The 24,206-nt window shown below is 46.8% G+C and overlaps 2 protein-coding genes and 1 long non-coding RNA gene across 4 annotated transcripts; 1 reads left to right on the top strand and 2 right to left on the bottom strand.

Annotated features, from left to right (window-relative positions):
* Positions 1-4,923: 4,923 nt before the first annotated feature.
* Positions 4,924-6,153, bottom strand: LOC147235983 (BTB/POZ domain-containing protein KCTD12-like). Its single transcript, XM_086144378.1, has one exon. The coding sequence runs from the start codon at positions 6,036-6,038 to the stop codon at positions 5,244-5,246; it is 795 nt and encodes a 264-aa protein (XP_086000504.1). The 5' UTR covers positions 6,039-6,153; the 3' UTR covers positions 4,924-5,243.
* A 16-nt stretch (positions 6,154-6,169) lies between these two features.
* On the top strand, positions 6,170-14,625 carry LOC147235982 (uncharacterized). The gene is made up of 2 exons (XR_015105967.1): positions 6,170-6,304; positions 10,922-14,625. It is a non-coding gene; the product is annotated as an uncharacterized LOC147235982 (long non-coding RNA).
* slc5a7a (solute carrier family 5 member 7a) lies at positions 14,545-23,705 on the bottom strand. 2 transcript variants are annotated; one of them, XM_086144377.1, is made up of 9 exons: positions 23,495-23,705; positions 23,026-23,252; positions 22,106-22,219; positions 18,704-18,859; positions 18,470-18,618; positions 18,235-18,378; positions 16,886-17,039; positions 16,222-16,439; positions 14,545-16,144 (listed from the first exon to the last, which is right to left on the bottom strand). In XM_086144377.1, exons 2-9 carry the CDS (start codon positions 23,207-23,209, stop codon positions 15,470-15,472), a joined length of 1,794 nt encoding a protein of 597 aa, XP_086000503.1. In that variant the 5' UTR covers positions 23,210-23,252; positions 23,495-23,705; the 3' UTR covers positions 14,545-15,469. The 2 variants fall into 2 exon arrangements, with proteins under 2 accessions (XP_086000503.1, XP_086000502.1); XM_086144376.1 differs by having other exon boundaries at positions 23,519-23,705.
* Positions 23,706-24,206: the final 501 nt, after the last annotated feature.

Below are 24,206 nucleotides of genomic sequence, written 5' to 3'. Positions count from 1 at the left end.
CGCAAAAAAAAAAGTTTGAATAAATATAGAAACTCTAATCTGATATTTATTTGAATACAAACAAGGTTTTCTTCACTGAAACCAACCGACGAGCCCAGAGAATCAGGAAGTGGCCTCTGCGTGCAGCTGCGAAAGGGGAAGTTTGGGAGTGAAAGTTCAGCTTCCAGTTCAGTTTTAGCGTCAGACGTCGCAGAACCGAAGCGACGCGATTAGATTTCTCGGCGGCGGCAGCGGCGGCAGCAGGCCTGTTCCCACCAGGACCTCCTCATTTAGCAAACGCCGCTCATCCATCACTCTCATCCTGACGGAGGGAAATGTCCTTTTTTTTAAGCTGATATGTGACGCCCCCATCCTTTCCAAGGGACACAGTTCAACCTTCCCTGCAGACAAATTGATTTTTAATCATTTTTTTTGCTCTTCTCAAAATTCTGACATTCTCCATCTGCTGGGGGCGGCGCCGCTGCCCTCTGACCTGTTTAAACAGGAAATGACAGCGGAAGCAGCAGCAGCAGGAGAAGGTGGAAGTGGCGAGGAGTGGCAGAGAAGTATGTTAGACTGGTGCAGGACATGTATGCTTGCTTTGAGACGGTTTTGAGGTTTTGAGCTATCATTTTCAGAAAGGGGTTCCTCAGGTGATGGTCGCTGGAGGCGTTCGGTGTTCTGTCGCGGTGTCTTCGCGTTCTCGACGAGCCGGCCGCGATTGACGGCGGAAGCCCGGAAAGTCCAGGAGAGGGTGAAGGGCTGAGGAGGCTCGGCCGTGAGAGCCTCCCCAGCGGAGATGTTCCAGGCTAGGAGACCCTCAGGAAAACGCCGACGCCTCTGGGAGAACGAGCCAGAAGACGGATGGACGGTTTCAAATCCGTCTCCCTTGCGGAGGCGGGGGGATGGAAACTGGTGACCCGTGCATGTTCTTCAACCCTCTCCGGGTCTGAGGAGACCACCGCGGCTTCTTCAGATTTTTAGTTTTCATGTGGGAGAAACCTAAAATGCTCCAAGCTGCCGTGCACACCATCGCTCCCTCCCGCTGCCACAGAGATTCCATCATTCTCCTTGGACACGAGGTTTATAATTATCCCCGCAGTTAAGCGTCTGCTGAGTCTCTCCCCTTCCATCTGTTTTAAATATTTAGCTTTGGGTTTTCCAGATCTGCGCCTTTTTTTTTTTTTTCCCCCCCTCAACTATTTAAGTTGCCCCGACCTTTTTCGAGAGCCCGGCGGCGGTTTTGCAATAACATCGCGAGGCGAGTGTGTGTTTTCGCGGGGCTCCGCCGTGGAAGTGCTGACGCACGCAGAAAACAAAAACGGCGATCTGACGGGAAACACCACGAAAGGAGGAAGTGGGTTATTTTTATTTTTTTTTTCCTCTCTGAAGCTGCGAATGTGTCGAAACCCCGGTTTCAAATGTCAGTCATCCACAACCATCGCGTTCGGGCCTCTTATCGGCGCCGCCATATCTGCACAGCACAGGAAGCTCTGTGTATGTGTGTGTGTGTGTGTGTGTGTGTGTGTGTGTACCTTTGAATTATCTGAGGAACAGAGCAGAGGAACATCTCCTCAGACGTTGACCAGAGTCTTGTCAAGAGTGGTGGGGGTGAAGAACGTCCACAGAAAAGCAGACCACACAGCCTGGAGAGGATGTTTTCCCACTGATTGTTTACTTAAAAGTGGTTTTTCTTTTGTCCTCCATGAAGAGCAACAGTCTGACAGGCCAACACACACACACACACACACACACACACACATCTCTTTTTCTTAATACACAGCGAAGGTTAAAGTGCATTATTAACAGTCTGAGACACAAAGGATGACTCACGCAGCTTCCTCAGTGTCTTGCCCTTTCGGATGGAGGGCTGGCGTGTGTGTGTGTGTGTGTGTGTGTGAGTGTGTGTGTGGGTGTGGTGCTTCTTGGAAAAACAATCCCACCGCATGCACGGCAGGGGAGGACGACGCCCGAACCCGTCCTGGTCTGCAGGTCTGGTCTGGAGGTTGAGCTTTGCCACCATCTCCGTCATGCCGCTGCCACCCTGAGCGGAGATGTTTTAGATGTTTTTAGGTTTTATCTAAACGGACCTCTGAAGATACGATCCGGACTCCGGTTCGTTGAGCGGCGACGAGGAAACGCCGCCTCCAGCGGATCCCAACTGGACGACCTTCTGCCTCGACCGGGAACGCAACAGCGCTAACAGTGACGTGCTAACAGCTAAAATTATCCGCTCACAGGGCGGCAGCGGATCAAGCTTCGCCCAATGAGAACCCGAGGACTCGGGAGAAGATACGAGGAGGAACGTCGGGCTAGCGTAGCGCTAACAAGAAGCTTTCTCAAGCGACTTCTTCAAGGAGGAGAGGTCGTCCGAACCCGTGAAAGGAGGTGGGAAGACGGTTTCGCTCACAGCTGGTGCTTCTCAGGTCCATTATTGGCCCGTTTGTTGCGTTTAAAGGAACGACTTGTCACTTTGGTCGCCGGGGTTTTCGGACCCGCGTCTCCCTCATCGACCGGCCTTTGAGGGGAAGCGAAGCGGAATCCGGCGAGGACCCCCCCGGGCGGAGCTTGAAAGATTAGCGAAGGCTCTGAAACGAAGATCAAAAACGCTTTTATCGGGGGAGTCGAGGCGACGGGCGGCGGACTTCGACATCGATCCGGTCTCAGCGCCGCTCGGCTCCTCGGGGGGGCGATGGATGAGCGGAACATCAGAGCGTCAGGAGATCAATAATACCTTCTATCTACTGCCACTGTGAGTGACTCCAGGAATGTGTCTGCGCCGCTGCCCGCCGGCTGGAAGAAAAAAACCCACCAGCGGTTTGGCAGTGTGTGTGTGTGTGTGTAGGAGTGTGTGTTTCACACTGGCAGCGACGGCTGCCAGACTCGGGTGTTTATTCACGGCGTTCTCCTCTGATATCCCACTAAATGCGCCTTAAAGAGCTCTGGAAAGTAAAAGCTCCAAAGCGGGTTTGGGGCCGATTTGTCGACTCGTGTTTGGATCAGGACGCAGCCGTCGGCGCGCCGATTTCATCCGGAAAGCTCCGCGAGGCCCCGGTGGAGAAGATGGAGGCTCCACACATGAAGGGAATCCAACCGGGGACCTTCTTCATTTGAACCTCGTGTTTCACGAGCGGAGAATCGCCGGAGACGGAGAGAAGGATCTTCTGTCGGCGGGCGGCGGCGGCGGCGCTCGGACCCGAGCCTCGTGACTCCGGAGGCTCCGGGGTCTCGTGAGATGGTCAGCGGCGCTTCTAAAACCGCACAATGGCTGAACTGTGGTGGCGGGCGTGGGCGGCGGCTCACGTGCTCCTCAGAAGTACATCTGAGAAGTCTGATGATGCCGTCTCTGACAGGCAGAGAATCTCCTTCTTAAAAAAGCCGTCTTGTGGGAAACATCGGCCTTTTTTCTCTCCACAGATTCCACGGATTCCTCCGGATGCTCCTCATTCATTATCTCGGCTGCTTCTGGATCCGTCAATCACGGGGTCAGCTGTCAATCACGGGATCAGCTGTCAATCACGGGGTCTTCACTGCGCTGTGGGCTGGAAGGTGGAGAAGATGGACAGAACCTTTGCTGTGAGGTGACGCCTGCATAGGTGTTGAGGAACATCCAGCCGGAAGAACCTTTGTAATCAGCTCTGCATGTTCTCATCCCCTTCAAACCAACGGTGGATATTATGGGATGGCGAGGAGTCGAACGTCCAGGAGGCGGCGATGGAGAAGGAGAGCGTGGAAGATTTAGCAGGAGGAGGCGAAGGAAGGCTGCGTTGGCGTGGGCGTTATCTCCAAATTGGCTCATTTGGCTTTTTATTTGCTGCCACCTCCTCTTCTTCTGCAGGTTTCCTGCACGCGTGCTGTTTCAGGCCTTTTCTATCGCACGACCGGGACCTCGTGCACGTGGTTTTCTCCTCCCGTGCGTCTCAGCGAGCGTCCGTCCCCCCCGACATCCCAGCGACGTAGAGGAAGCCAGATCTTCGCTCAGAAAATAACCGGAGGAGGAGCTTCTGCCCCGCCGCCCTTCTTATTCGTTCTAGTTGTCTTTACAGGTCATTTGAGGCTGCTTGGTCACGTGTGTGTGTGTGTGTGTATACCTGTGGCTGCAAGGTGTGTGTGTGTGTGTGTGTGTGTGTGTGTGTGTGTGTGTGTGTGTGTTTACCAGTACATGATTTTCCTGCCGTTTTTTCCAAACACATCAAGTTCAGTCTTTTCTCCCTGCAGAGCCTTTTTGTGTGAAGGTACGCCTGTGTGTGTGTGTGTGTGTGTGTGTGTGTGTGTGTGTGTGTGTGTGTGTGTGTGTTGGTGCCTCCAGGGAGAGGGAGCAGGCACTTGATGAGTGTGTTTGTCGGCCAAAGAGAAATCCCACCTCCTCCTCCTCCAGTCCAAGATAGAGCTGAGCTGGTCTCTGCTGCAAACAAGGACAGTCCACTCTGCCAGACTGGCTGTTTTCCCTGCAGTGGGACCCCCAACACACACACACACACACACACACACACACACACACACACACTCTGCTGGTAGATTTTTGCCACGCTTGCAGAAAGCATTTGTTTTCACTACTGAGATGTGATAAGCCAGAAGGGTGGGACGAAACAAAACGCAGATCATTCATCCGTTCATCATCCTGGACTCTGATTGGGTGACGCCTCGGCCAGCTGTGATTGGACGAGAGGTAGAAACAAACAACCGTTCACGTCATTTGGAGACAAACGTCCATTCACCCTCTCATTCACACGTCTGGTGGACGTCGGGTCTCCAGCGAAGCTGCTGCTTGGGTTTGGACTTCGGGAGGAAGGTGGAGGTTCACGCAGAAAGGAAGCGCCGACCGCCCGGATCAGGACCAATCAGGACGCGTTTCCTCACCGGGATCGGCGGCGGCGGCCATCACGGACGCCTCCGAGTCACGGATGAGACAATCGCATTAAGGAGGAAACGCCAGAAGGACCTCGGTGCACGTCGGAGGGACGGCGTTCCCCTGTCACACTTTATTTTCTGAAGTTTTGCATCAAAACAAGGAAACAAACCAGGGTTTTGGTGGCACCGCGTTGCCTTCAGGGCACAAGAAGAAGAAGAAGAAGAAGAAGAAGAAGAAGAAGAAGCTGGGAAAACAAAGAGGTCTTTCAGTCCCCCGGACGCCGCCGCCGACCACATCAAGTCATTTTCTCCACCAATCGGAACAATGACTTGGTCCTCCTGTTGCGCGAGGGCAGATAAAGAGGTTAAGCGAGGCCGGAGCAGGAGGAGAACCAGGAGGCCCGGCCAGACCTTCACCGGCAGAAGATGTACTCGGTGTAGCTGGTCCACAGTTTGTCCTCCGCGGGGTCGCCGCCGCCGTACGAGCAGGTCCCGGTGGAGTTGCAGGCCACCATGTGGAACCCGGCGTCGGCCAGCCGGTCGAAGGCCTGCTCCAGGAAGTTGTACTTGAGGTAGTACCGGGCCGTGTACTTGTCCGGGGGCCGGTCCGGGTCCCGGCTCTCGTTCAGGGTCTCCCCGAACACCTCCTTGGCCAGGGAGATCTTGCTGCACACGGTTATTCGGGCCACCCTGCGGAACTTGGCGTCCGCCTGGATGTCCCGCCCGATGGTGTAGCTGCCCCGGTACCCCACGGTGATGTAACCGGAGGTCCTCTCGGTGGAGGAGGAGGAACCGGAGGAGGCGGAGGAGGAGGACGGGGAGGCCGGGGTGGTGGAGGTGGTGGCCGGGCCGGGGAGCGGGGCGGCCCCCGGCTCCGCGCCCTCCTTGCCGGGAGCCTCCAGGCGCCTGGACAGCCCCGGGAGCCCGAAGAAGTCCGCTTCTTTCTGCAGCCGCCGGCGTTCCGTGAACGCCTCCGGTAGGATGAAGCTCTCCGCGTCCCGCAGGAAGTCCAGGATGAAGCGGAACAGGAAGCCGTCGCGGTCGAAGAAGAAGCGGCCCTTCGCGTCCCGCGGCAGCGCGTCCGGGGAGCCGCGGCAGAACGCGGCCCACAGGAGCGAACCGGGCGCCGCCGTCAGGGTCCGCAGCCGGGTCACGTACGCCTGGCCGCCCACGTTCAGCTCCACCACCTCCGGGAACGTCTGAGCCATCGCCGGGACGGATCCGCGTCTCCACGCCGCCGGACAGTCGAGGAGTTTCCCGCCGCCGACGACGGCGACGCTTATATCAGAGGAGGAGGACCAGGAGGAGGAGGACCAGGAGGAGGAGGACCAGGAGGAGGAGGACCAGGAGGAGGAGGACCAGGAGGAGGACCAGGAGGAGAGTCTCCAAGAGAAAGTCAGCCGTGATGCGTTCACGGACCCCGCAAACTCCCTCCCCCAGGCGTGGGGCGTTCAAGGACCTCTCCGGATGTAAGGTAAAAGCGCGGTTCTCTCTCTCTGTCTGGAAACTTTACGAGTTCTTCTTTGCATCCAACGGGGAGGAAAAGCTTAAAATGTAAAATGTTAATCGTAAAATAACGTCTTTCTCTCTCTCTCACTCCCTCTCACTACAACCTTATTGAATATACAAACACAAAAACGTAAAAAAAATATATGGACATCTTACATTCAGGTAACTTTATCAATATCTAATGCAACCTAATTGCAATCTAATTATACATATATATACATATGAAAATTTCGTGCGTATGTGATTATAAAATTTAGACCTAATTTTAATGTTCTGATATATAATTTAAAACGTTAAATAAATACTCCTGTTATAATCAGGATATTCAAGTTTACTATTAAATCACATATAATACAATACACCATTGTACATATTTTTAAAAATTAAAATTCAAGTTGATGTAGTATCTATTTTGCTACAACATTTCACACATGAATACATTTTATGAATAAATAATGCATTAAATCATTTATAGAATCTCTTATGTATCCTCACAACAATTTTCTTCGGGATAAATAAAGTTATTCTTATTCTTATTCTTATTCTTATTCTTATTCTTATTCTTATTCTTAATTGAGAGGGTCCACCCTGGAACAGATTATATCCATAAATAATATTTAAAAGTTTTTCTTGTACAAAAGTTTGTGTGTATATATATGTGTGTGTGTGTGTGTTTGTGTGTGTATAATGTAATGTATTTTATATAAATTCATAAATAATATGCACCCTAGATCTATCAACTTAAAATTTAAAATTATATTTCACATTTAATATACAAAAAAGTAAATATATATATATATAATATCATATATATTTATGAATATATACTTATATGATTGAATATATACTGTATATACTATTATATTAACATACGTTACTCAAAATATACAATTATATATATATTTTATACTGTTGTAGAAATAATAGAAAATTATTGATTTTGCTTTTGTTTTAATCCATATATATATACTGAATATATGTACACACACAAGCAAATATGTGTATTTATTTTGTTTTATGTTAAGTCAGTCACTATTATGTTAAGTCGCTAGGCTCACTATTTTGCAAGTTGGTCATCTCCCTTAGTTAGTTGTTTTATATTCAATCATTTAAACACATTTATTCTGAAGTCAGTTTTCTCTGAAGAAATGAAGAATTTGGAAAAAGGGACAAAAGAGGAGCCTGTTCAGACTGATAACTTTGTACTTTCCACATTTTAAGTTTTATTCTATTTAAAGCCTTTGTGTGGAAAGTTTTTCCACGCACTATTATAAAACCCCTGCTGTCCCCCGCCCCCCCGACACACACACACACACACACACACACACACACACACACACACACACACACACACACACACACGCTTTGTTTCTGTTGCTCCACAATCAACAAGTGTGTTTACATAAGAAATATGAACGTATTTGCTATAAACACATCACTAAGTGACAGAGGGCGACGCGCCGTCATCGCGGCCCCGGTTCGACCCGTCCCGGTCCCGGTCCCGGTCCGGTCCAGTCCGGTTCGACCCGGTTCGGTTCAGCCGAGAAGTAAAAGTGACTTTTCATTCCTTCAGTCGTTATTTATTTTTTTCCATTTAAATGATTTCTATAAATCATACCTTGTGTTGAAAAATAATAATAATAACAAATTAAAAGACCGTTCTAATGTCGTCACTTCCGGTCTAAGGGTCTTTTCAGGACTACAAAGTGACGTCACGGCGGTCGCAGCTGGAACTGCTATGGGCGTAGGAGCCGTTACCGTTCTGCAAGGAAAATCTTTCTTGGTACAAATTAAAGTCTTTTCATTCGACCTTCCTGGTCTTAATTTGAAATAGGACTGTTTTCGCTTTCATTTTCATCGTTAAATACATGAACAGACAAATGTTTTTATTATTTGAACCCCTGCGCCTGTAACTGAGGAAACAATTTCATGCAAAATATTGGGCGCTGGTACAAAAAAAAGGTTAGGGACCGCTGTTTTATACTAGGAGTATCGGTTTCGCTGAATTACTGTCCTTCTCTGTTGTGCAGGAATAGATGCAAAGTGTAGTTTTGTTCAGGAGCAGCACAAAGTCCTGCACTGTGAGTTGACAGTAAACAGCAATCATTCTTCTTCTTTCTGCTTCTCCCTTCAGGGGTCATGAACTTTCTCCATCTAACCCTATTCTCTGGATCCTCCTCTCTCACACCAGCTACCTTCATATGCTCTCTCACTACGTCCATCACTACTAACGCTCATATAGGACAAAAAACAAAATGAGTCTGTAGAATAAGAGGAACTTCATGACAATGAATCAACTTATTTTGTAATGAGGGCGGGTGAAGTGATCCGATCGCAGAAACAACAAAAAAAGAAATATTAAAATGGTGCCTCCTGATCCAGCTCTGTCAGAGATTCTGTGGGAAGCAAAATAAAACAAAGAGAAAAACACCCGTCATGAATGAAAGCTGGTTTCTTCAGGTTCCTGCAGGCCGACCTTCAAAGCGTGGATTGCAGCGACATCTAGTGGACAGATGGAGGAACTTCAGTCAATGTGAAGCGCATCATTTAACGCATTCTCAATTCTTCTTCTTCTTCTCCTTTGGTCTTTTCCCTTCAGGGTCTCCACAGTGAATCCACCTTCTCCATCCAACCCTGTTCTCTGGATCCTCCTCTCTCACACCAACTAACTTCATTCCCTCTCTCACCGCATCCATCATCTTCTCTTTGGTCTTCCTCTAGACCTTCAATTCCAGCGTTGGTCTACCAACATATCCACTCTCCCTCCTCTGTCCAGACCCAACCATCTCTGACCTTCTCTCCAAAACATCTAGCCCTGATGGACTCATTCGTGATCTTCTCCATCCTGGTCGCCCCCAAAGAGAACCTCAGCATCTTCATCTCTGCCATCTCCAGCTCTGCCTCCTGTCTTTTGGTCATTGTAGATGTTTGTAGATCATCTCACCAGTGTCTCCTCCACCTTTCCTTTCCTCCTGGCTGATGTTCTTCTATCTCTTGGTACCCCTGACACTTTTCTCCACCCATTCCAACCTGCTTGAACCTGTTTCTTCACCTCTTTTCCACACTCTCCTACCTTCTGGACTGTTGACCCAAAGTACCTGAAATCCTCCACCTTCTTGATCTCCACTCCCTGTAGCCTCACCGTTCCTCCTGAGTTCTTCTCATTCACACACATATATTCTGTCTCGCTGCGACAAACCCTCATCCCTCTCCTTTCCAGCTCATACCTCCACCTCTCTAGATGTTCCTCCACCTGTTACCTGCCCTCGTTCCAGGTCACAATGTCATCTGCAAACGGTTCTGTACACTCTATATATATAAGATAAGATAAGATCAGATAAGATAAGATAAGATAAGATAACTTTATTTATCCAGTAGAAATTGTTGCGCCAGAGTTTCAAGTAAAACATAACAATAATAGATAATAGTAGGAAGGAGAAGAAATACAATACAATATAAAGTATCAAAGTTAAGGCTATCAAGTGTACATATATATAAATATAGTGTTTGTATTTTACACACAATCTGAAACAATATATAGATATAGATAAAATCCTACTGCATGTTTTAATTCTTTCCCTGTTGATCAAAACACCAAACTGACAGACACGCCAAGAAAGACATGATATTCTTCTCACATTAATGGATGGAAACTGTTTAAGATTCAGCAAAGACAAGTTAACACACACACACACACACACACACACACACGGGTCCCTCCGCTGATCCGGCGCCGACCCCGTGTCGCTTTCGGGCCCGGTAAAGGTCGCTCCTGTGATTGTGGCGGCGTGTCCTTGGATAATTGGGCTCAGCCGTGTAGTTCAGCTGTGAGGAACACCAAAGTTAGAGGATCTTCACCCAGCCGGGATCTAATGGCTTTCACTCGCTCCTCTCCGACCGCTAGGTTTTATTGTACGTCCCGGATCTCGGCTCTGAATATTAACATGCTATTATTTATGCTGCGACCTTTGACCTTTGTGATTTACCCTGATGGGGAACCAGGAAATGGATCTGGGTCACGGTTCGTATCTGACTCCAGAACGACCAGAACCTCCTTCCGAACGTCATTTTCTTATTTCCATTTAGTTCGATTTTATTCGCGTAAAAAAGTTTCCGGCGGGCCGAGCGGCACCGGACTCAGACGGACCCCCGTCTCCCCGGCAACCAAAACCATCAGATAAGAAGGAATGGCAAAGACGATAAGACCGTTTTATTAATTCAGCCGTCGGATGTTTTTTTTTATATTTTTATATTCAACTGCACTTGTTATTTAGCCAAACAGCAAGAAGCTTCTGGGTTTTTTTGCGTCCACGTTCTCTGAACGGTTGGACGTGTTTTCATGCAGCTGTGATTGACAGGCCCAGGTTAAGCCCCGCCTCTCACCAGCTGTGATTGGCTGAGATTGAGAGTCAGAGAAGGAGTGAATGAATATGTTTTCAGAACCAACATTTAAATAAATACAGGTTTTTGGACTGTGGAAGATGGAGAACATGAAGAGAACATTGTTTGTTGAATCATAGATCTCTTACACACCTGTTGTGTGTGTGTGTGTGTGTGTGTGTGTGTGTGTGTGTGTGTCCAGGTGTGTATTGCTACCTGTCTGTCAGCAGTCACATGACCTCCTGCCTGTGACAGGAAGTGGCCTCTGTCAGCCAGTCAGACACGGGACGTCCACCGGCATCTCCTCGCTCTTCAGACGTCTCGGTCCACCATCCATCCATCTCCACCTCCACCTCCTCCTCCTCCATGATCTCCTCACCTCGTCCTCGTGCAGCAGGAGGAGCGGAAACATCTGTCACTTCCTTTTTTCTTTTTTTTCCATCCTTCTTCTGTCTTTTTCAGCTTTTTCAGGATCCAACGGGAGCAAACAGGTGAGATGATTCCTGGAGGAGAAACACCTTGAGATGATGAGGAGGAAGAGGCTTCTTGGTGTCGTCTGAGATGATTGACCTTCTGACACCTTCTGGAACCATCCTGAAGGGCTCCGCGGCGAGCTCGGGGGCGGAGCCGGCTCGGTCAGGAGGCGGGGCTTAACTCGGACGTCGCCTGTCAATCAAATGTCTCAGGACGTCTCAGGACGATGTGTGTGCTCCAGCGGCCATGTGCGCAATGGTGACACGTGCACACTTCTTTGTGCCTCCCTTCAAAGTGCTTAGTCACCGGAAAAGCATATGTTTTTGTGCGTGTGTGTGTGTGTGTGTGTGTGTGTGTGTGTGTGTGTGTGTGTGTGTGTGTGTGTGTGTGTGTGTGTGGTTGGGAGCTTGCTGTATCTTTGTGTGTATTTTTTGTAACAAGGATCACTGAGTTTTATTCCTGCTTTGTGTGTGCGTGTGTGTGTATGCTTGTGTGTGTGTGTGTGTGTGTGTGTGTGTACGTGTGTGTGTGTACGTGTGTGTGTGTGTGTGTGTGTGTGATGGTTGTTCTAGTCACCTTCTCTCAGGGTTACGTCTGTACCCTTGTGCTCCTCAATCAGCTCTAATGGATCCTCTGGCTCGGACTCAGCCGGGACACTGATTATGATACTGAAGACACACACACACACACACACACACAGACACACACACAGACACACGCACACACACACACACACAGGGCGGGGCCGAGGGGCTGACGTGTGCAGGGATGAGCTAAGAAGTATGGCGACCCTCCCGACGTCTCTCTTCCCATCTTTAGCTTTAATATCTCCTCTCGCTGCACAATATGTGTGTGTGCGAGCGTGTGTGAGTGTGTGTGTGAGTGTGTGTGTTTGAAAAAAAAAAACATACACATCTATATTTACACTTCAGCTTCAAAATAGATAAACAAAACATCCCCCTCCTTCAGAGAAGGTTCACTCGGGTCTTGTCCGCCCGTCCTCCCCCTGCATCTTCATTCTCAGACTGAGCAGGTCCCTTGGGGCTAATATGTGCTTGTGTGTGTGTGTGTGTGTGTGTGTGTGTGTGTGTGTGTGTGTGTGTGTGTGTGGCCATCACATCATTCCCCCCAGTGACTTTCTATGGAAAGAAAGAAAAAAAACCAAGTCACTCCATCCGGCTCGACCCTTCCTTTTGCATTTGTGTTGAAGAGCCGGCCAAGAGAAAGCCGTTGTCGCCCCCCCCAACCCTTTGACACACACACACACACACACACACACACTTCACTGGGATGAAGAGCACTGGCGCCTGAAAAACACTGATTTTGACCAAAATGTAAAAGAAAGGACTCGATATGAAAGAAATCCAGGAAGCGTCCCGTCGGCTAACGGAGTCATCGATCCATCATGGCCGCCATCTTCTCGCCATCTTCTCGCCGTTTTGTGACCCCTCAGGAGAACCCGGGCGATGGAGACCCTGAAAAAAACCGCTCGCTAATCAGGTTCACAACGCTGATTAGATCTGAGGAGCCTCTGCTTTCATTTTAATGGTTGTCACAAGTACAGACGTGAGTCTCCAGAGCGTCTCCAGGTTCCACCTGGATCTTCTCCACGCTTAAACCCGGGGCTTTCCTGCAAAGGCGAGAGACCAAGTCCCTTCTCATCGGGGTTCTGCTCACGAAGCGAACCCGCATTTAAGCGGCAGATGGAAATGATCCCTTCAGGATTACACGTGAAGACCCCCGGCTAATGCGCCGAGCTCCAAGACGTCAGACATCCACTTCACTTACCTCCTCCTCCTCCTCCTCCTCCACCTCCATCCGAAGTAGCTGCTCTGTAATTAAATTAAAGAGGCCAGAAATAGTGTTCGGTCCCGGCGATAGCGGAGGCTCCGAGATAACGTGAGGGGGAGGAACACCGACGGAGGTCGTCTCAAATCTGTTTTTTTTTTTCTTTTTAAATTAGACGCCGTCGCGAGAAACGGAGGCTTTTGCGAGCGGAGAGGTGGTGAAGGAGATGACCTCTGACCTCTGACCTCTGACCTCTGAAGGGGAGCAGCGGAAATAAATCCAGAATTTAGGAGGAGGGCGTTTGCAAAGCTTATCATTTGAGATTTAGTGAGATCTTTAATCACGTTTATCAACCGTATGAGCGGGATGAAATCAGACTACATTAGACGCCAGGCTCTTCTGGGTCCCATTAGGAGATCATAAAATAGACAATAATAGATTAAAAAAAAAAAATGTTTTTATCTCAAGAGATAAATCGCGGGTTTGCAGTAACGTGAATCTGTGAGGGGAATCCGAAGCAGCGGATGAAGATCAGCAGACGGGCGTCCATTCCGGGTTCGCCAATTCGTTTAAAAGCTGAAATAATCAATATGGCATTTGTGGGTCGTTGGATTAAAATGATCGACGGGGGTTTGGGGGGTTTGGGGGGTCCGAGGGCCTCCTCGCCGCTCCGGCCCGACGGTAAAGTCGGCGAAAGGCGCGATAGGACGTTCTAAAAATACCCACGAACGGGTCGGGATTGGTTCTGGTCCAAATGTGGCGTTCGGAGACGGTTCTCCGCGCGACCCCTCCCCCCCCGCCGAGGAGAAAATGGATCGTCCCGGGAGGAGCCGCCGTTTTCCTTCATAATTGTTAATTATCATGAGTGCTCTCCGAAGGAGGGGGGCTTCTGTGAATGGATGTGGGATTTTTTTTTTTTTTCAGATATATATGGGATTGGTGTTGGTTTTTCAAGGACGGCGGCGGCGGCGGCGGCGGCGGGCGCCATGGCGGCGGCCGGGCGGGGGCACCTGCGTCACTCCTGCGTTCTCTGCAGCGGGAGGGGTTTTATAGCAACAGTTCGTTGCAGCCCACCACCTCGAGGAGGAAGAAAAAAAAAGATCATCAGCGGCAGAAGCTCCGCCCAATGGAGGCTCCTCCTCCTCTTCCTCCCCCACCGCCGCCGCCGCCGCCGCCACCGTATGAGCCCAGCACTTAAAGTAATGTAAATAACCAGAGAGGAAGGGCTATTTTAAGACGCTGCTTTTTAATGCCGTCGTGGATGGAGACAAAGATGCGTCCCGGGCGCTTGTGAGGCCGGTCACGTTTCCCAGACACGTTCCCGTCCGCCCCGCACCCACCGGGGTCGGCCATCTTGCCGCAGAGCTCGGGATCGAGAGGTAAAAAACACCAAGAGTCAACGCCGGGGATTCATTGACCGAAAATATTTTTTACCTTTTTTTTTTTTTAAAAAAAAGAAAAAAAAAAAAAAAAAAGGGAAAATATTGCCACAGCAAAGCAATAATTTGGAAATAATTTTATAAAAAAAAAAAAGATAAATAAATCATATGAGTAGCTGGGATGTAAATTTTCAATAATTTGATATTTATTAGTGTTTCCTCTGTTATGACATCAAAAATAAATAAACATTTAGATACACCCGTCCATCTTTTACCAGCACTTTCTATCTACATCTATGATTTTTTTTTTTTTTTTAGTAGTTGTTTTGTCCCCGTTTCCACACACACACACACACGCTCACACACACCCACACACACACACGACACTTAAAATAACCTTTTTACAACAGTGAACCCGCAGACCGAGAGGAGCCGCGAGGAGGACCAGGACCTCCAGGTTCCAGACTACATACATTCACCGTTTCTGTCCTCGCTCAGGTCTGCGGAGATAAAACGTATTATTTTTTTAACATTTTTCATTTAAGGCAGTTGAATACGAGACCTTGCGCTGGAATCGACACGGGTCGTCCTCCAGGTGGGAACGTTAGCTAACACTTACTACTGTACACACCACTGCGTGTGTGTGTGTGTGTGTGTGTGTGTGTGGGTCGCTCCTGGACCTGCAGTCACGATGCGTGTGTTTGCGATCTGGAATTATCGGTTGATGCCGTTCATGGGGATGCGAACAAAGAAACGTTCAGTTCTGATTGGCTGCGAGTCACATGACTCTCGCCGGCCTTCAAATCTTGAACCAGAGCGACGTTATTGCTGTTTCCTCCTTCCGAACTTTGTGCTGTGAGTCTCATCTCGCGTTTCCTTCTCGCTAAAAACACACACAAAGAAATCCAGCTGGGGAGGAAGTGGAAAATGAGAAAAAGAAGAAAAAAAAAGTCTAGATGTTTTGTTTTTTCTTGACGGATGGACGCCGTGTCCGCGCCGTGAGCGAGCCGCTGCTTTTAAATATCCTGGTGTGTGTGTGTGTGTGTGTGTGTGTGTGTGTTACTGTGTGCCCAGGACGCAGGCCGGTTCAATATCTCCCCGGTTTTCGGTCATTCGTCGTCGTGACGGGACGAGTCCGGGCTGGACTCCTCCTCCTCCTCCTCCACCATGTCTTTGGGCAGCGTGTCGCGGCGCGTGAAGGCGGCGGCCAGCGTCACGCTGAGCCGCGGCTTGACGGGCGCCATCTCTGACAGCCCGATGTTGTTGCCGCGGGCGACCAGCGTGGTCTTATCCATGATCTCGCCGCTGTGCTTGGACACCACGGCGTCCAGGAAGTCGTACTTGTGCGACAGCTTGCCGCTCTCAAACAGGTACTTGGCCAGGTAGGAGAAGGCCACGTTGCCGAGGAAGGAGGCGACCATGGAGACGGTTTTGAAGGGAAACTTCTGGATGACCACGTCCTCCATCTCCCCGGTGATGTGGTGCCTCCGTTGCTCGACGGTCCAGCCGGGGTAGTAGATGAACGGCGGCAGCTGCAGGTAGGGCTCGCCGCCGCCGATGCGCAGCAGCATGCCGAACAGGTAGGCGGCCACCGAGCCGTACGTGTTGGTGCCCTTGACGAAGAGCACGCTGAGGAGCTGGGGGAAGATGATGACGTAGACCAGGTCCGAGCTCAGGTACCAGAGCCCGTAGACGGTGCCGGTGACCAGCGCCATCAGCGTGGCCAGGCCGCCGAAGACGAAGATGGTGATGCGCATCACCCAGACGATCTCGCGGTCGGACGCCTGAGGAGAGAGAGGCGGAGTCAGGACGCGGCGAGGGGGGGGGAAGACGCCACGAAAACGGAGACGGCGGTACCGACCGACTGCCGAAAGGCCAGCTGGTAGATGTTCCTGGCAAACATGGAGCTGGCCGAGAGGATGGAGGAGTCGGCGGAGGACATGACGGCGGCGGAAACGGCGCCCAGGCCGAAGAAGGAGACGAACGGCGGGCAGAGGTGCTGCAGCACGATGGGGAGGATCATGTCCGCCTGCTCCTTGTCCTTAGGGGGGACGCCGCCGTAGGAGGTCTGGTTCCAGTCTGAGGGGAGACGAGTCCTCCTGAACTAGCGTGCACACACTCCCGCAAAGCACAACGTGGCGGCATAAAAAAAAAATTAAAAAAAAAAAGCGCTCAAAATCGATTTTAAAGACGCGGGGACGGGAGGTAAAGACCGTTTGCGAAGAAAATCTTTCGTTTTTTTCGTTGTTTTGCGCCGAGAACCCCGGCTGATAATTAAAGGGGAACAGATGACGACGCCGGGTTCCTCAGACGTCCAAATCTGGAGACGGCGCCGCTAATTTGGTCCCTTGGCCTCGCTGTGATGTAATATTTACACAGGCGGCGTGCTGGGGAAACGGGTGGCTGCTTCATTATGAATGAGGGGCGCCAGCTGCTATTTACCCGGCTCGCTCAGATCTAAGGGCAGCGCGGACCCAAACCGAGAAGATCCGCCGAACAGAACACACACACACACACACACACACCTGTGGAGGCCCCGATGGCGCCGATGAGGACGGAGGGGACGGCCATGACCAGGCATCCGAAGGCGGCCAGGAAGGAGAGGACCTGGGCGTAGGTGGCGGAGGAAGCCGACAGGACTCTCTGGAAGTACACCTGCCAGGGGATTCCACCCAGCATCTGGAACCCCGACCACACACACACACACACACACACACACACACACACACACGCATGTTACTCAGAAGGTCGTCACACCATCCTGAGTTTGGAGGTTCACACTCATCCGTGTTCTTATTCTAATCAATAAAGATCTCAGATCTCAGGGGTATCTGGTTCTCGCCGCGCCCCTCCTCCGCTTTGTGTTTCCACGGCAACCCAGGAACAAAAAGAACGCCACGACTTCATAAATCATCGGGGAAGAAATGTGTGTGAAATAGCGGCGTTCAAAATGATTTCATATCGTTTTCATTTATCCTTCCCCCCCCCCCGTTACAGGGGTGAGGGGCGGGGCTTAACCTGCCAGGTCACCTGTCAATCACGCACGTAAAGAGACGTCAAAAACATTCACGCTCTCATTCACAATTATATTTGGACCGGAAGCTAATGTATGATATAAGCTAATGCTACAAATCCCAGGATGCTCTAATTATGTTTTTACCTCATGCTAATTCCGTGGCGGTGCTAGCGCTCCGCTAGCGCTCTGCTAGCGCTCTGCTAGCGCTCTGCTAGCACTCTGCTAGCGCTCTGCTAGCGCTCTGAAACACGCCACGAAGAAAGGCAGAACTAAGCTATAATTAATCTTTTCTTGATGCACTTTTTCTTGCTACTCCAAGAAACAGTCTTGAATGGTTTCATGCTCATTGAAGAATATTGTTATTAACCCTCATATTATGTTAAGGGTCAATTTGACCCTTAATGGGTCAAATGGGTCAAATTGACCCTTAACATAATATGAGGGTTAATTCATTGGTTTATTGTTATTTTATTTTTACATTTATTATTAGCCTGTGAGAAAAGGTTACAGTTGAAGTTTCAACCAGAAGGCTGCAAATAAAAAAGAGCCATATGACTTTTATCTACTTTTATTTTTATTAGATTTAATTTATTTGATTTGATGTGAATTTCGATGTTGCATGTGTACAATATTGATTGAAATATTGTATAGCATCAAGCTTTGCTTGTTCGATATTTAATTTTTAAGCAAATCGTGTTTGGCTCCATATGAAAAGGTTCGTTGTATCTGGAGGAAGATTTTTTTCCAATTTTTCCCATTTTGGAATTTTAGCCCACCGTGGATTTGAATTTGACACCCGTGAGTTAAAGCCGTCGGCTTCGACCGTTTCCGTGCTGTTTCACGTGGCTTTGGACGTACCAGCAGGCAGAAATTGTCCACCCAGACCCAGGTGTCGCTGGAGCTGACGCTGCCGATCCAGGGCGACTGGTACTCCCGCTTCACCGCTGTGACGGTGATGTCGGCCACCGCGGCGTTGGTCAACGCGAACGGGACGCTGATCCACTGCAGTCGGGGAAGAGAAAATCAAACGGTCGCATGGTGGAGCGTCTCCCTGAAGATGCCGCTCCGCTTCGAACGTCCTCCGTCGACCCACCAGGCCCACGAAGATGCAGAAGAGCTGCACGACGTCGGTGTAGGCCACGGAGTAGAGGCCGCCCACCAGCGTGTAGAAGATGGCGATCAGCGCCGAGATCACCACCGACATTTTGATGTTGATGTCCACGATCACGCTGAGGGTGGCGCCTGAGCGGCGAGACACGTGAGATACGTAAAGACGCCCGAGCTGGACGGGGAGGAAGATCTCGGAGAAGATGTGACGCCGACCTACCGAGGGCGGACAAGATGGCGGCGGACCAGAAGATCTCGCCCATCAGGGCAGGTATGAAGAGGAGGCCGCCCATGCGTTTCCCGTACAGCTGCTGGAACGGGTCCAGCATGGTGACGTAGCCCCGCGAACGCATGGGCTTCGCGAAAAAGAGTCCACCTTCAGCAGAGAGAGGACACGTCAGAAACCTCAGACACCTTCTACAGGTCCTCCAGGTCCTCCAGGTCCTTCAGGTCCGGTTTGTATTTTCTTTTCTTTTAAGGGAACGTCGAGATCACTGATCACTGACATCACTGACTTGATCACCTCTGATAACAAATGGGACTATTTGACATGAGCCTTAAAGATAGTTATAAAAACATTCATTCATTCATTCATTCATTCATTCGTTCATTCATTCATTCAAGTATTGATGTTAATTGTTAAAACATTCATTCATTTATTATCTATATTGCTTAAAATATTGATGTTAATTGTAAAAACATGTATTCATTCATTCATTCATTCAAGTATTGATGACAATTGTAAAAACATTCATTCATTCATTTATTGTCTATATCGCTTAAAATATTGATGTTAATTGTAAAAAATTCATTCATTCATTCATTCATTCATTCATTCATTCATTCATTCTCGATACTGCTTAAAATATTGATGTTAATTGTAAAAACATTCATTCATTCATTCATTCTCGATACTGCTTAAAATATTGATGTTCATGTAAAAACATTCATTCATTCATTTATTATCTATATTGCTTAAAATATTGATGTTAATTGTAAAAACATTTATTCACTCATTCATTCATCCATTCATTCATTCATTCAAGTATTGATGACTATTGTAAAAATATTCACTCATTCGTTTATTGTCTATATTGCTTAAAATATTGATGTTAATTATAAAAACATTCATTCATTCATTTATTATCTATATTGCTTAAAAATAGGACTATTTAAGGTGAGTCTAAAGGTATTTGTGCAAACATTCATCCATTTATTACCTTAACTGCATAAAAAATAGGACTATTTGATGTTAGCCTTAAAGTTACTTACAAACCATTCATTCATTCATTATCCGTAAAACCAACAAATAGGACTATTTGAGTTCAATCTTAAGTTAATCATAAAACATTCATTAATTTATTATCTATGCTGCATAAAAATGGGACAATTTTGACGTTCGTCATAAAGTTAATAATAAAATGTATTCATTCATTATATACTGCTTGAAAATAGAACTAATTGGCAGGACTCTTAATATTAATTGTAAAAATATTCTCTATTTGCTCATTCATTATCTATATTGCTTCAAAATAGGACCATTTAAAGGTAGTTATAAAAACATCCATTATGCATGCAACAAACAAGTAGGACTATTTGATTTGTGTCGAACGGTTGATTCTAAAACATTCATTTATGATCTGCAACGTTTAAAAATTGTGACGATTGCTGGTTATAGTGAGAGGTTTCCAGTAGCAGACCAATGAATGGATGAACCAATTAATGAATAAATCTATTCATTCATTTCATATCTATACTGCATAAAAACATTCATTCATTCATTTAACATCTATATTGCTTAAAAATAGGTGACGTGAGTGTTAAAGATGGTTATAAAAACATTCATTCATTGTCTTCCCTGCATAAAAATAAGAGTATTTGACGTTAGCTTAAAGTTAACGATGACATTTTCATTCATTCATTCATTCATTCATTCAATATCTGTATTGCTTAAAAATAGGCAATGTGAAAGTTAAAGGTAGTTATAAAAACATTAATTCATTTGTTAATTATCTGCACTGCTTGGAAATAGGACTACTTGACTACTAGGGGTCTTAGTGTTGATTTTAAAAACATTAATGAATAAATTAATTCATTATCCAAACTGCATTAAATTAGGACTATTTGGCATGAGCGTTAAAGTTAATTATGAACTCTTCAGTCATTCATTTATCATCTGGACTGCTTTGAAAAAAGACTTTTATAATGAGTCTTAAAGTTAATTGTAAAAACATTCATTAATTTTATCTAAATTTTCACACCACTCTTAAAATATTCATTCATTCATTCATATCTGTACTGCTTGAAAATAGGACTATCTAACACGAGCCTTAAAGCTAATTATGAAAACATTAATTTATTCAGTCATTATCTATCGAAGGCTACTTGACGTGAGCCTTCAAGTGAATTATAAAAAATTAATTCATACATCCTGCATAACAAAAAGAATTGGTATAAGTCTTAAAGGTAATTAAAAAGGATTCATTTATTATCTATACTGCTTAAAATGGGAACATTTGATGCGATTTTTAAAGGTGGTGTCAGAACATTCATTCATTCATTGTCTTTACTGCTTGTCCTGCACTCGTCACATGGAGACCATCAAATAATTGAAAAAAAAAATCTTATTCCTTTCACAACCGTCCAGAAAACATCAGATATTTGTGTGAATTTTTTAAAAAAATTGCCAGATTTTTTATTTTTTTTATTATTTTTTTTAGCAAAAATAGAAAGTAGCTAAAAAAAACTTTCATTTTGAGTCAGAAGTAAATTTTTGGTGAAGATACACCCAATCTTGTGTCCGTTGTCATGGCGACAGGGAGGGGTCGGGTCCCGAACGCACCGACGATTAGTCTTAAAGTTATTAATAAAATATATTCATCCATTCATGATCTTTATTGTGATTTGAAAAGGACTAATTGACACTCCTGTCAATTAGTCCTTTTAGTCTTGATCATTGTAAAAATATTAATTCATTCGTTCTATTTTGTTTGAAAATTGGACTGTTTAAAACGAGTCTTAAAGGCAGTTATAAGAACATTTATTCATTTTAATACTGCATAAAAATAGGACTATTTGACGTGAGCCATTATGAACTATTCATTCGTTATCTGTACTTCTTAAAAATATGACAATTTTAAAGGTAGTGATAAAACATTATTTCAATCATTATCTTTACTGCATAAAAATAGGAATATTTAACGTGAGCCTTGAAGTAAATTACAAAACTATAGGACTATTTGAGTTAAATCTTAAAGTTAATTATAAAACATTCATTTTATATCTATGCTGCTTAAAAAATTGATGTTGTCACGGCGACAGGGGGGGGTTCTGTGCATGCCCAAGAAAAAAAAACCAAACAAAATAACGCAGCTTTAGTGTTTGAGCCTGGTTTTGCTCTGGATCTCCTGCAAGGTCTCAGACGGACTGGGGGGTTCTGCTGAGACGGGGCCTGCAGGGGTCACCGGAGGTCAAATTGGAAAAAAAAAAAAAAGCTTGCGTTGCCCGACGGCCTCGTTCCTCCGGGTTTACGTAACCGCGTTAGGACGCCGACGCTCGAGCGAACACTAGCTGAGGTTTCAGCGTAAAGAGCGGAAAACGGCGGAGACGAGGAGCCGCTCACCCACGACCAGGCTGAGGGCGTATCCGAAGGGGGCCTGAGCCCAGGCCAGCCCATAATCCGGCAGGTACACGTACTCCGCCGTACCGTTGATGTACCCTCCTCCCACCCAGGTGGCTGGAAAAACAACAAAAACAAAAAAAATATGTATCTTTAGTCTGAGGGTTTGATTCTCCCGGAGATCCGACTCCAGACGCTCCAGAGGACGACTCAAGGGCGTTCGTGGGGAAAACAGCTGGACTGATTTTTGAAGAATAAAAATCACAGCTTCATCTCAAACTTAAAAAATTGATAAGATACTATAATATATATATATATACATATTCATATAATATGGACGAGTGGCAGAAGATGAATGGATGGATGATAATAATGATAACATGATTATAATAATATACTACTACAACTAATAATATTATTATACTATAATATATATATACATATTCATATAATATGGACGAGTGGCAGAAGATGGATGGATGGATGGATGATAATAATGATAGCAATAATTAAAAGAATTAAAATAATATACTACTACAACTAATAATATTATAATATAATATGTAATATATATATATATATATAAATAAAGATATGGATATAATAATGATAATGATAATAATAGTAATATATACTACTACTACTACTACTACTGATAATAATAACAATGACAAGGTTATATTAATACTATTATTATTTGATATTACATATATTATTAGATTATGACACTAAGATTATTATTAATATTATTATAAATAATAATATTATATAATATTATATATATATTTATTAGCAGCAGAAAGTGGATGGATGGATGGACGGATGGATGGATGGATGGATGGATGGATGATATTATTATCATTATTATTACTATCATTATCATCATTATAATTATTATTATTATCAATATTATTGAGAGTCACCTGTCATGGTGAATCCCCCGACAAACAGCCCAATGTCCCTGCCGCCGACCATGATGGTCTCGCTGCGGTCGGTCCCCTCCGCCTCCCCGGAGTGCTTGTTCTTCCACGCCGCCCAGATGCCCACGAACAGGATGAGCAGGTAGAAGAGCGCGATGGCCACCAGACCTTCCACGTGGATGGTCATTGTCGCACCTCGAGGTCCGCTAGGAGCGGAAGGGCAGGAGCGCCTGCGGACGGAGGCCGTTTTTGAGATTTAAATATGGAGGAATTTAAAAATGTGAACTTTTTTTCACTCTCAACTTGGAGGTTTTGAACCTTCAACCTGGAGCGGGTTTGTTCTGTGAACCTCCTCCTCCTCCTTCCTTTTTATTTTCTCCTTCTTCTTTTTTATTTCCCGACCTCGGACGCGCGTAAAAGGACGCGCCAATTACGCACGAAAATTGACATTTAAAAGAAAAATGCAATTTACCCTGGTTGGGTGTGAAGGTCCTACCTGGAGAAGGTCTTCAGACATGTGCCTGGAGCGGAACCAGCTGGCGCGTCCGTCTGAGCCGAGCGAGGAGGAAGAGCCGAGTGAAGCGTCGGCGGGGGGAACCGGGTGGCCGAGCGCTGCTTTTAAAGGTGGAGGAGAAGAGGGAGGAGGAGGAAGAGGAGAAGAAGAAGGAGGAGGAGGTGGAGAACCGGTCACACACGTCAGAGGATCCACGCGTCTTCCTGGAGGAGATCCATCCCAGGACGCGCGTCACCGTCCCCACACTTTGGGTGACAAGGGGCGGGGAGGGGTGATGGATGCTTTTAAAATGGGTATGTTTGAGAGGGGAGGCGGTTTTTATGATGCCAAGCCTTTGAAGGACCTTCACGGGTGGATGTTCTGGTTCTGCGTGGAGCTTCTGCGCAGAAAAACGGGCCTCTAATTGCAACTCGCAGCTTCAGATGGACTTTTATCCGCCGTCCTGGAGCTGAAATCTTTTTTTTATTTCTTTTTTTAATCGTAAAAAAACCCCACTCCCACTCATTTTGGTTTATTTTCTTAAAATATATTTTAATAAAAAAATAAATAAAAAAAAACAGCCGAGATAAAGACGATCTCCTCACCTCCGGGCAATTAGAGAAGACCCGGATGTAAAAGGGAGGAGGGGGGGGTCCAATAAAAGAAAAAAAAAAAAAACTGACAGGCTCCC

The sequence above is a fragment of the Fistularia commersonii genome, chromosome 3, assembly GCF_037954325.1.
Source record: "Fistularia commersonii isolate RoL2024-O1a breed Wild chromosome 3, RoL_Fcom_v1.0, whole genome shotgun sequence".
In the NCBI taxonomy this organism is placed as follows: Eukaryota; Metazoa; Chordata; class Actinopteri; order Syngnathiformes; family Fistulariidae; genus Fistularia; species Fistularia commersonii.
Note: the sequence above shows the minus strand (reverse complement) of the source record. Positions and strands in the feature narration are given on the sequence as shown.